The sequence below is a fragment of the Agelaius tricolor genome, unplaced genomic scaffold (assembly GCF_023055355.1).
Source record: "Agelaius tricolor isolate 1412-34295 unplaced genomic scaffold, bAgeTri1.0.p SCAF_2, whole genome shotgun sequence".
In the NCBI taxonomy this organism is placed as follows: Eukaryota; Metazoa; Chordata; class Aves; order Passeriformes; family Icteridae; genus Agelaius; species Agelaius tricolor.
In genome coordinates this window covers 35448760-35461099 of record NW_027269262.1, presented here as the reverse complement: position 1 = coordinate 35461099, position 12340 = coordinate 35448760, and the positions used below count along the sequence as shown (strand labels likewise).

The 12340-nt window shown below is 45.5% G+C and overlaps 1 protein-coding gene across 1 annotated transcript in view; it reads left to right on the top strand.

Moving 5' to 3' along the window:
• Positions 1–3977: 3977 nt before the first annotated feature.
• Positions 3978–12340, top strand: part of SCGN (secretagogin, EF-hand calcium binding protein) — a 28932-nt gene continuing 20569 nt past the window's right edge. Inside the window, exons 1-2 of the mRNA XM_071456028.1 lie at positions 3978–6172; positions 6748–6818. Coding sequence (XP_071312129.1) covers positions 6100–6172; positions 6748–6818 — 144 coding nt within the window. The 5' untranslated portion in view covers positions 3978–6099. The remainder of the gene's footprint in view (positions 6173–6747; positions 6819–12340) is intronic.

Below are 12340 nucleotides of genomic sequence, written 5' to 3'. Positions count from 1 at the left end.
TCCCCTCTGAGAGGCACTGAAGAAGGGCTGTGGCTGTGTGCCAGTGTGAACTCAGACAGCTCTGTACCACAGCTGCAGGACCTACTTCCCACTCCCTGCTAAAGGAGGTTAAAATCTGACTGATACATTTTGAGCTTTTTAAAGTATTCCCTGATGTGCAGTAACAACAGCTTTCCTACTCATCTCTGTGCTCGTCCTCCTGCAATTCCTCATGCCTCCTCCCAACAGGGGACTCTTGCCAGCACCATAGCAAGTGCCTTTGGAGCCACCTGAGCCGCCCTCCACTAGTGTCCAGCATTTCCAAAGCCTCCTAACCACAGGCAGGGCAGGACTTCACAGCAGCTGAGATATTTTCCCCTGGGGACAGAGAGGGGTGTGCCCAGTTTTGGTTGAGAGCAATTAGCTTCACTAAACAGACAGTGCTCCTGGAGTTCCCTAGGCCGTGATGGCACCTTGTTTCAGCAGGCATTGCCAGTGACTGGCACCTTAAAATGCTGCTCTTATCATTGCATATAGAAGTCTTTCTTTTCCTTCCTGACACTGAGATTTCTCCAGCTCTGGAGGGCAGTCTTCCAGAGCTGTGCGGAGTTCATGTATTCAGAGACCTGGGGAACAGACATCTGAATGGGTGAAGAAATGCAGAAGTGAGGCTTCAGGGTGATCTGCAGGGCAGGGAAACAAATCAAATAGTGATTTGTTGGCTGATGGCAAGTTGCTAGAAAGCAGCCTAGTGGGGGGACTGCATCTAAGTGCCCCTTGGGATTGTGAGATGCCCTAGAGGTTCCAGGGTCCTGTGGTGAGGAGAGAAATCCCAGCTGATGGAGAAAGGCTGGTGCAGGGCAATGGCTAAGCTCCTGATAAGATTCCTTTTTCTTCTGAGTCCAGGACAAAGCTGCCAGTTCTCAATCAGCAGCCAGGGACAAGGTGACCCACAGGATGAGGCACTTGCTTGAGCAGGAACCAGAACCAGAATGCCAGCTCACCTCCTCCCTGGGCCCTCTCACCTGTGCTTGCTCCTGCTGCATCAGGAAGATCCTGTAGGGGCAGGGGCTGCAAGTGTCCTGTGGTAAAAATTCCCTCCATGCCAAGTACCAAAGAGGAATCACTGTGAGAGCAACAATGCTCGTCACCACCAAGAAGCTGAAGAGCTGTATTTTTGAGTAGAGGGAAAACAATCTGTGGGTTTCTGCACAGAAGATGGTGTCATTATGAGGGATCTGTTATTACAGGACTTAATTTCTTATACTGTATCCCACAGCAAAATGAAGAGGCTCCTGCAGATAGAGTCTCCTCCTAATTAGAAAGCTGCTCTGCCTTTGACACCCCTACATCAGCTGTCCTAGGGATTTATTACATGCAGGTTCCAAGTGGCCATGTTTGGGAAGCCTGCATGGAAAAGCAGATATGCTGCCACTGTTCCTCCCAGCCATGAGTTGAGGTTTTTGCTCTGATGCCTCTGTGCTGATGCTGCTTTGGCTGTTTATGAAGAGTTCTGCCAGCTGACCCCAAATCCAATCCTTCAGAGCCTGTTTTTTCTGCTTTTCCAGTAAGTTGACCTGAGAATAAAAAAGCTGCATGGGAGAAAGAGTATTTAATTAGATTGATACCAGCCAGGGAAGGCAGGAGAGGGGCTGCTAGCTTGGCAAATCCAATTTGGTTTCACTGAATGGAGGAGCCAAGTTAACTCTATAATCTCTGTTTAGCATTGTTCCAGGAATGACTCCTTCCCTTCCCATTTGCTTAGGTGAGTAGGACCTGACAGAGGGGAGAGTGTTGTGGAGGCTGTACAGCCCAGGCTTTATTTGGACAACATTAAATTCCAGCCAGAGACTAAAATAATGAAAGTAATGAACTGTAACTGAGACTGCAGTCCCTGGGTAGCAATGAGCAGTATGTAGCTGGTGGAAATATCAGCTTTTCTTTTGGGAAATCTCAGATCTCTTCTGATGTCCTGACCCCTCATTTCAATGGAATCCTTGTGGGAAGAGGTTGTCTGCTTCCTTATAACACTCAAGGGATCCCATTGCTGGTTCAAAATGAAGAAGACAGCAGAGGACTGAAGCCTCAACTTGGAGGGCTGGCTGGGAAGGCTGGAGAAACTTAGCTTTGATGGGAATCTGTGGATGGAAATGTCTGTGGGATGGTAGTCTTTGTGTCACACCACATCCATCAGTACCTGACCTGAACTGTCATTCCCCTTCTTTGCACCCTGAACCCACACACTCTGCACCACATGAGCCAGAAAGATGGACCCAGGATCTAGCCCAGAACAAGAATTTGCTGGGCAGAGGGAGGGAGTAGGATGGTAGGAGGGGCAAGAGAAAGGCATCCTTGTTGGAAGGTTGGGGTCTACTGCTTATAAGCAGCTTGTACTCATCTGAGGATGGGTTGGAAAGAAGAGTCTGTTTCTTTTCTGCAGCAGACAGCTTCATCTCTGACTGAATAGTAGGGGGTTTCACTGACTGTATTATTTCTATTTCGATTTCCTTTCAGTTTGCCTTTCATTGCTCCTGCAGCATTCTCCTTTGCTGGGATGCTCACAGACCCCTTGCTGGGCAGGAATGCATCATTCCCACCCTTGGCAGCCCGAGCAGTGCACAGCAGCTCAGCCAGCACACCCACCTCCCACACCCACCACCCTGATACAAACCAGGGTCTGGGGAAAATGGGGCACATCCTGCAGCTTTCTGCAGGATCCATGCAGGACCCAAACCACCTGTGAAATGCCTGCCCAGTGAAGGATGAAATGCTGATGGCTGGTGTTGGCTTCCTCAGTGTCTCCAGTCAGTGCAAAGCTGAGGGAAGCTGAAGCCATTTGATGAGGAAAATTTTTTCCATTTAACTGTGCATGTATTTGGATTTTTTTCTGTAAAGGTGAGGAGCAAAGACCTAGCACAAATCCAAATATTTGGTTTGGTTTTTTGTTCCCTAGTCTGTTCATGAGAACCCAAATGTTTCATTTCACATCAATACTTTGAGTCTGGCCCAAAGAATGAGGCATTTGTCAGCTGCCACTCATTTTTGTTTCCAGATCAATAATCTGCACTTTTATCCATGTTTTCCCATGTACAGTTTGATTAAGCCTTTCTGCAAAGCTGGGGGTTTGGCCACGAGCTCCTTATTTTGCTCTTTACTTGGCAATAGTTGCCATTTATTATTTATTATCAATATCAGCTTAATAAAACAGCATTGCTGGTGTCCTCAGCTGGAGGGTTCCTTGACCCACAGCAGGACCAGGCAATGGTTGTGCAAATGCTTCTAGCCTGAAGGGACCTACTGAAGCACATTCTTTTTTTTAAAAAAAATTTTTCAAAACACAGGTTTGAGCTCTTCAGCCTTGAACTTTACTGCACAGCACAAAGCTGAAGCCAAAGTCCTTATTTAAAAGAGTTCACTACTTTTTAAAATACTGCCTACCTCTAAATCTTATTTATTCCTCTGAGGAAATAAGCCAAGGCAGAGTGGTTGCTGAGTTTGGTACATGAGCTGCACACACAGCAGCTATCTTCAGTGTGTTGCTTTAATACTAATGCCACTAGGTCCACAGTTCAATATTCTCAAATTTACAGTGTTCCACAGAAAGTCCAGCTGGACGAGTAAAAATTGTTCTGAGCTGTTTGTTGTTTAGTTTGTTTTTCTTCTCATTCAGGCTTAGCTGAGTCACCTAAAGCAATTGGAGAAGCTGAACACATTTTAGGCATGCAGCAAGATAGCCACATTCTCTCTGCAGGCTGGGATTTTACCTGGTTCCAGTCACTTTGAGTTAAATTTTGCAATTCCACTCCTAAGAACCTTAAATCCATTGTGTGCAGTACTTGAGGTGGGGCAGAGCAGCTAAGTTGTGCATCTATGGGGTGGCCCCTGTATTTATAGGGTATTTCAGTCGAGGATTTTGTGGGGAGAACAAAGGCTTAGGTGGTGCAGTCAGAAGAGGAATCCATCATCTCTGCTCCTTTTTCCCCCTTTGCAGATATGGCATGAAATCAAAATCCCTCTCTGCCAGCACTGAGAGTGCCTGGGATGACAAGAATGCTCAGATGGATGGACACTTATCATCCACATCCTCGTGCACAGGTAACAATGAGCTCTTGTGAAAGTCCTTTAAGCTTGAAGGTCTTTTTTTCTCTCCAAACTGGACCTGGTTTCACTGGAATTGCATGAGATGCTGGATAAATAGAGGTAGTTTAGACAAGGTGTCACTTCTTGCCTGATCTTCCTCCTGTGAGAGCATAGGGGAAAACCAGGTGTGAGAAGCCCTTCTCAGTGTCCTGAGCTTTGCATCTAATCCCATAAAATCTTGCTGTCTCCATCCCTGCCAAATGGCAGGGTGCTTTCACTTGCAAAATATTTCAAAATATGGGTAGTGTTTCCTCAAGTTAGTTTTGTTAAAGATATTTTTAGTAAAAAACCAGTTGGCATGATCATAATACCAGGGGACCTTGTTGTTTATCAGCCACACTGGTGGTTTTGAAAGCCAAGTTGCAAACCATGTTAGAAACTGAAGAACATCTCTTTCCTAAAAACCTGGATCAGTATGCTCCCTGTCTGGGGTAGATGGGCTTTGGGTCCTGGGAAGAGAGATGGCCCCAAAAAGTGACCTTTATGCCATGGAGCAGTGCCAGGTGCCTTCATCCCACACAGGAGATGGGGCAGCTACCATGGGGCACATGAGGCCACCACTGCCAGGCAGCCATGGTGGGAAACACTGGGAAGAAGAGACTGAAGGACAGGTTCCATGAGGGAGCCCTCAACCTAAGGCAAGGCCCTACTTTTGGCAATGAGGCAAGGACAGATGACAAAGAAACCTGTGGAGTGACTCTACTCTTGCCTGCAAGGGACTTGGGCAGGTGTTCCCTAAAAATGTAGACTTTTCCCTGTCATTACCTAATGAGTTCCTCTCCCATGCTGGGGTTCCCCACCTGAGCACAGTCAAGGAGTGCTTGTGGTCTTGTTGTTGCGTTAAGATCTTAATGATAATTTTTCTGAGGTCCAAAGGTGATCCCAGGCTGCTGTCCAGGGAATCCCTGTACTGAGATGCTTCCGTGCTGCTGTTTAAACACATCAACTTTACAGCATCTCCTTTTACTTTGCACTCTGGAAAAGCTGGACATTGCTATGTGATCTCTGTTGTGATCTCTCTGAAAGAATTTCCTGAGTAAAACACAACTCAGCTCCTCAGGGGTTTTTTTCCCCCCTCAGATCAAATAGGAACCTTCTCAGGGCAAACATTAAATACTTTTAAAAAGCCTTTTCTGCTGCTTCTAAGAGCATCTCTAAAGTAATCATTATGTGAATAAAATTGAAATATGTATATATAATGATTCAAAGGCAACCTAGAAATAACTATAAGGGTCTCAAAGGAGATAATAATGATTCTAGGAGCACACATGGAGACCAGCTCAATCTCAGGAGCCTAAAATCACTGCAGGTGAATACACAGGTGACATTGAAATCAAATCTACTCCCAAGCTGGGCCATCATGAATATAATGCTCTACCAGCACAGAGACCCTAAACCCCATGGTTTCTCCGTGGGGCTTATTGTAGGAGGAAGACAATGCAAGTTTCTGTTTATCTTTGTCCTCTGGCTTCTCATTGTGGTGAGGGATACCCACCCGATGGCTGTGAGGAATGAGAAGGTGAGAGAACTCTGCCTGCTGCTGCTCTGCTTTCACAAACCGAGTAGAGTTACCAGAAAATTCCCTTTTCTCCCCTTAAACTCCACTAATTCTTTGAAGCCTCACATTTCCCTCCAGCACTTCTGCCTTCGTTCGGGGGCGGTTTGAAACTTTAAAGATCGTTTGCAAGCGGCGCACGGCTCTTCCGAAACGGGGGCTGCGGCGTCGGGCTGCTCCAGCCCACATCGACGGCCGAGCTCCATCCCGCCACAACCCGCACCCGAGCACGCCGAGAGGGATCCGAGCAGGCGGGAGGTCGGTGGGACAGGCCCCGGGAAGCGGGAACTTCCCCCGGCGACCCCCGTGGAGCCGCCCCCGGGGCGGGGCCGCCGCCCTGAAAGCCGGGCCCGGCGGCGGGGCCGGGGCAGAGGCTGCGCCGCCGAGTGAGAGTGAGGGAGGGGGCCAGGGCCAGCAGCAGCACCATGGAGAGCGGCGCCGACGGGCGCCTGGACGCCGCCGCCTTCCTTGGGGCCTGGCGGCGCTTCGACGCCGACGGCAAGTGGGGACACGCGCGGGGGGAGCCGGCTGAGGGGTGCGGGGGTGCCGGGCGCGCTGGGTGCCGTACAGGGGTCTGTCCGTGCAGGGGAGAGCGCGACCGCCGGGCCGGGTGCGGTGTGGGTGCTTGGGGTGCTGCACATGGGGCCGACGTGTCCGAGCTTTGCATCCACGAGGTCCTGCAGGTGTTTTCGAACCCCTCCTCTTCCTCCTCACCATGACTATCATCGCTGTAAATCGCCCTTTCCACCCCAAAAGTTTTGCCTTTTCATCACTTCCCCTTTTCATCTGCTGCTCTCTCTTTTGGTCCCAGTTTGGGACTTTTTTTGGTTCTGAAAAGTTTTCTGTAAGAAAAACTCCGAAGGGAGTTGTGCAGCTGTGTGCAGCTGTGCCCAGCCTCACACAGAAGTGAGCAGATGAAATTGAATAGACGTGGGGCTCCCCTGAGTGGGCAGGCAGGGCCCCTGGCTGAGATCCTGACCCTGAAGCCTTGAGCTACCTGCATGCAGCCCATGACACGGATCCTGGAACTTGGGCAGTACCCCTGGCCATTAATATATTTGCTCTTTATTTAGACAATGGTTACATAGAAGGGAAGGAGCTTGACGATTTTTTTCATCATCTCCTGGAGAAACTGGGACCAGAAGTAAGTAACTGTGCCGCATTCGGTGCCCATCAGGTGCAAGCAGAAAAGTTATGCTGAGAGGTGGTTTGTGTTTGTTGTTCCCTGATTGCCAACTTCCTCAGCAGTCCCAAGGTAAAAAGCTTTTCTCTTGGCAACGAGGTGGCATTTAAGCACGTACAACAAGTGCAGTCAGCTGAGCAGTTTGATCAGTTGTTTTCAGCCCAACAGCTGCTGGTCAGGGGGAGATCACAGGTGGCACCAGCTGAAGGGGCTGGTTGGCAGTGTGGAGAGAAAGTCATTTACTGTTGCTGAATAGAACCAAGTGAAAAAGCATGGGCACATAGCCTGGCTAGCTGAGCAGGAGGGCAATGTTCATGGTTTATTTGTTCAAGCCTGTGGTGATTAGTTTTGTTCATATGTTAGGTTGCTTTCCCAGGTCAATTTTTAACAAATATACTGTTGTTAATTTTAAATGTCGCTTAGGAAGAAGGCTTAGGTCTATATTGCTGCAAATGGCTAAAAGCCAAATGAGCATCAATTCTGTTGCTTCTAAGATCAAGACCTGGCTCTACAGTGTTTCTGGGCTTCTCCTCCTTTCCTGGTTTTGGCAGCATTTCCTCTCTCCCATTGTCTGCATCTCTGTACAAACAGAAGTTGCACTACAGTTTATAGGGGCAGCTTTCCTCAGCTCCAGGTCATACCTTGCCTATGAGTGTCACCATCATTGAAGGAGAAATCCTGGCACTCAGGCCAGCACAGAAGTTTACAAAGGATATAGTAATATTTTCACTACACAGAGTCTGCCCAGATAGGGAAAGGAGGAAACATCTTCCAAATGGAAGGAGGGGGTGTGCCAAAAACCTTTGCTTCCTTTAAGCAAAAATTAATTAACAAAGACAGAAAAGGTAGCTGATAAAAGGCATAAATTCATGACTATCAAGTGTAAAATCAGAATTGTACTTACAAGCCAATTAATACTCTTAGATCTTTAGAGCTGCAATTAAAAAAAATAGAAGCTGTGAGTAATTTTTTCAAGCATATTTTTATTTAATTTGTGAGTAAATTTGGATTGAAATATTGTTAGTTTCTGCAGAAATGTCTTTCAGAGCATGGATGGTTAGCTGAAGAGATAGGCATGTAAAAAGGCTTCAAATGAATCAAAAAAGATTCAGCAACAAGAGTATTTAGGGACACAGAAAAGCTGATGTAAAGAGAAATCAGAAAGTTTGTGATTTTTTTATCCAGGAACAAAAGATTAAATTGGAAGCTGCTAGTCTTGGGGTACTGAAACAGCAGCAAAAAGCATGCTCAAAGAAACTCCATGACAGCAAACATGAGATGTTGAAGGAGATGCTTAAAATGAAGCTGCAGAGCTTAATGCTGCAGTGGGACCTCCAAGTGGGGCTCTCTGGAGTGAGCTGATGGTGATAAAATCCAGGGATAATCAGAGATCTCATTCTGAAGGGAGCTTCCTAAGGATTTGAGTCAAGAGAAACTCCAAGCCCTGCTCTAGTCCATAGCTGTCCCTGTGCATCCCTCACAAGGGGTCTTGGGACAGCTGGGTAGCAAACCCCGTGTGTTAGAGCAGTTTTTGTGGTCTTACTGATACAAACATGAACTCCATTACATTGTGTTCTTTATCAGCATGCAGAACTTGCAAAATGAGGGTGTTCTGTCAATGAACTTCCTGCTTTAAGAAATCAGTAATAGTTTTATTGCTTGTTAGAAGTCCCTGCTTGGATGACTCCAGCTTAACTCAGCACCCTGACCCAATTTGCATCTGCTTTGCTTCTGCTAGCTAAGTTTTGCCATTAAAAGAGATGGTTTAACACAAATTGAATGGAGAAAGAACCAACTCCCTCTCCTCCTATTGAATAGAAGAAACAGGCTAATTCTGAAGGACCGTGCTCACTAACTTTCAGAGTGCTCAGACAGGCTCTCAAGTGCTTTTGGTTTTTTCCCTCTCGTCTTCTTCCCTATTTTTGGCAGTGTTTCCACTCTGGTAATATTAGTGATAAAATCACATGGCAGGCTGCAGGCAGAGCAGACTGTCTTTGTGGCAGAAAACCCAAGGGGAGCTTTGTCCTGGGAGGCAGAGAGCAGTCCTTTGCCCACTCCTCTGGGCATGGGGATCACTTGAGCACCAAGTTAAACAAAGGTCTTAACTACCTTCGTACAATGAATTTGTCTAACAACATTGAGCCATTTTTCTCTTTTTCACATGATTTTTATTGTACAGGCTTGTGTTATGGCAGGAGGGGTAAAGGGTTCCCTCTGCATTGGTTTTACCATCCTACAGAAAGTGTCCTCTGTGATAAAAGCAGTGAGCTGGGACTGAGCATCTCTCTGCTCTACCATTCATCTTGACCTTTACTCCTTTGGCTTCTTAATGTCTTAGTTTCCTTGCACAGTAAAAGGAGGAGACAGCAATACACTGGCACAACTTAAAGATGTGTCACAAGAATTAATTAGTGACTGTGTCTGAAGTGCTACACAAGTGATAAATAATGTTATCAGCGCTAGAAGTTGTCTCTGCTTGAACAGAGAATGGCTTCATAATTATATTTTCTCAGCCTGCATTCTCTAAGCTGTTATTTTTCTTAATGACCACTGTGGTCCTTCAGCTCTGTTTTTCTTCCCAGTTACTCTGCAGCATCCCCAGCTGACACTAAATGCCAGGGGATGGGAGCAGCTGGGAAAACAATGCAAAAATGAGCCTGTCGGGAAGCTGAGAGACACAGCTTTTCCTGATAACTCTGAGAGAAGAAAGAAACTTGAAACAGCATCCAGTGATGGAAGCCAATTTATTGTCTTTTATTGAACCATCAGCAATTGTGGGGGGAAAGGAAAAACTTTGCAAAAAGGGTAGATTGTAGTAAACCAACCAAATCCCAGATGCTGCTTCCTGTCCCTTCTCCTCCAGCAGTGGGTGATTGCTGGAGGCATTTGGACAATCCATTTAACAACACTCTTTAACTTTTGTCTGGCCCCAAAGTGGTCAGACAATTGGACTAGATGTTTGTTGTAGGTCCCTTCCAACTGGAATATTCTATTCTATTCCTATTCCAGTCCTAAGAAAATCCCTTCAGTTTCCATGTGTGTGTAATTCATCCTCATGCCAGCAGTACATCTTCTAGCTGCTGGCACTATTCACCTGTTTCTCTAATCACTGCTATGACTTCTCTCCAACCATTTGAGCCTCCAGCTTCCAAGCTGCTACTGCATGGCTGCCGTGAGACAGCTGAGCTCTCTTCTGCTCTTTCATAAACCTCTTTCTTCTACATTATGGCAACTCTATCCATATATTTTCTAAAAATTTTTTTACTGAGGTGAAAGACCAGTGGACAGTTTCTTTCAGTGTCAAATAAGTAATTTTATTAGAACAGGAACTATAGCGTCTTCATTTCTGTTTTATATTCCTGTACATCTTTCTTTCTGGATCAAGATCTTCCTTGCTTGCTCTTTTCTATGGTTCTAATGAAGCTCTACGTATATTCTCATAATAATAAGAGAAGAGTTTTATAGAGAAATGGCTACAAATTTTGGGGTTGGTTTACTGAAAGTTTCCATAAAACCAATGATGTCTGGGCAGATATGGAGAGAAATGCACATTGCCATTGGGCTTTCTCAGAAATGTATTTCACTTTGCCTAAATTATACTCAAATTAGATAGAAAACTTTCAGATAAAGGATGGTTGCCTGCACCTAACTGTAAGTGTGTAGAAGACCACAACAATTGCTGAAGTATAGATTTGATCAGACAAGACAGGTATTAGTTGTGTTTAAATCCCTCCTGCCTAAAAACCACATGGATAGTTATGACTGTAAGGGACTGAAGTTAATCCTCTGGAGCTCACTCTGAGCAGCCATTAGGGATTTGTCTTTGCTTTTTATTTCCAAAGAATAGAAACACCCTCCAGCTACTCTTGCACTTCATTCTTGCCCTGCACACTGCATTGTATGTCTAAATAATGTGTATAATTTAGCATGGCCAGGAATGCAACAGCTAGTCAAACAAAGTTTAATGGCCAAAATATCAGCCAGCCTCAAAGCCATCCAAGGCAGACTTCCCCTGTGCTTTACCACCCCAAGAGACCTAAGGTCAATGGTGACCAGCAGGTGAACAGCAAGAAGATCCCTAGCAGGAAGCAATCAGCTTGCATCCACATTCAGAATATTTCAGAATTCTAACCCCCAGACAATCATGGCTCTTTAAATATTAGGACAGAATTCTTTCCTGTCAGGATGGAGAGGCTCTCGAACAGGTTGCCCAAGGAAGCTGTGGATGCCCCATCCCTGGAAGTGTTCAGGCTGGATGGAGCTTTGAGCAACCTGGTCTAGGGGAAGATGTTGGAACTGGATGATCTTTGAGGTTCTTTTCAGCACAAACCATTCTATCATTCTGATTATTGCCAAATAGAGTTCTTTCTTTATGTGTGGCATCCATCAGCCTTGATTACCCTGGCCAGCTCCTAATCCTGTTCCTCCACATTAAGGCATGGAAGTGCCTTGAGGTATTTCTTAGTGCTAACTCAACATACCCATGGTAAAAATGACACAATATGTTTTCATCACCCAAATGCACATCAAACAACTTTCAGCCCAGCAGAGAGGAGAGAACAGAGAACCTGTCCAAAAGCTAACCACAAAACCATGATGGCACAGGGAAAATGTAGCCAGTAGCCTTTGTTGGATGCTGGTGTCTACTATGGGAAAAAAAGCTTTCCCACATTTGTGCTGACGAGAGTTAGAAAAGAAACCAAAAACACAATGCGGGATGACAGGGTAAGTGCTCATCTATTGTCACATGCAGGAGTACAGTAAATCCTAACCAAAGTACAGGGCCAAATTCTCAAGTGATAGCACTGAAGTTAAGGGAGAAAGATTGGCCCAAAGGGGAAATTGGCCGTGGAGATGTAAGGTGAAAATCCACAATTATGCAGGCAATCCAAACTACAACTACATGGGGGTAACAAAGTCATTCATGAAATTAGTTTTTACAATGAAGAAATGTTTGGCCCAAAAATGAAAGGTTCTTGTTCTAAAGTCAAAGTGTACATTACTGATGTCTCTCATCTGGTCCTTGCTAGCCTCATATCTGTACTGTGTAGCTTTTGGCGTGATAATAGTTGTTGATTTTCTTTTCCAGCTCTCCTTCTTGGCAGACACAATTTATTTTCATAGATCTTGTAGGAACTCTATATTTGTGGGACCCTTGGCCTTTCTATCATATTTGGCTGAAACACTAGAAGATGTGTGTTCAAGCCAGCATTTTCAGAAAATTCTCTAGGTTTTTTTCTAGAAACAGGGCATAATAGTCACTTAAATGTAGTTTCATCTTTTTTTATACCCTAATCAATATAGCAGCTTGCTTCTAAAATCATGTCAAGAAGGAAAAATAAATCAGTTTATTACAGGATTTTCTTGACCAGCAGGAATTAAATGAGACATCCCATTTCATTGAGTAGGAAAGGCTCTGCAGTGCTCCATACATTCACTTTTTGCCCTCCAAACCAAGTGACTCATAACTGTGTTTTCATCAA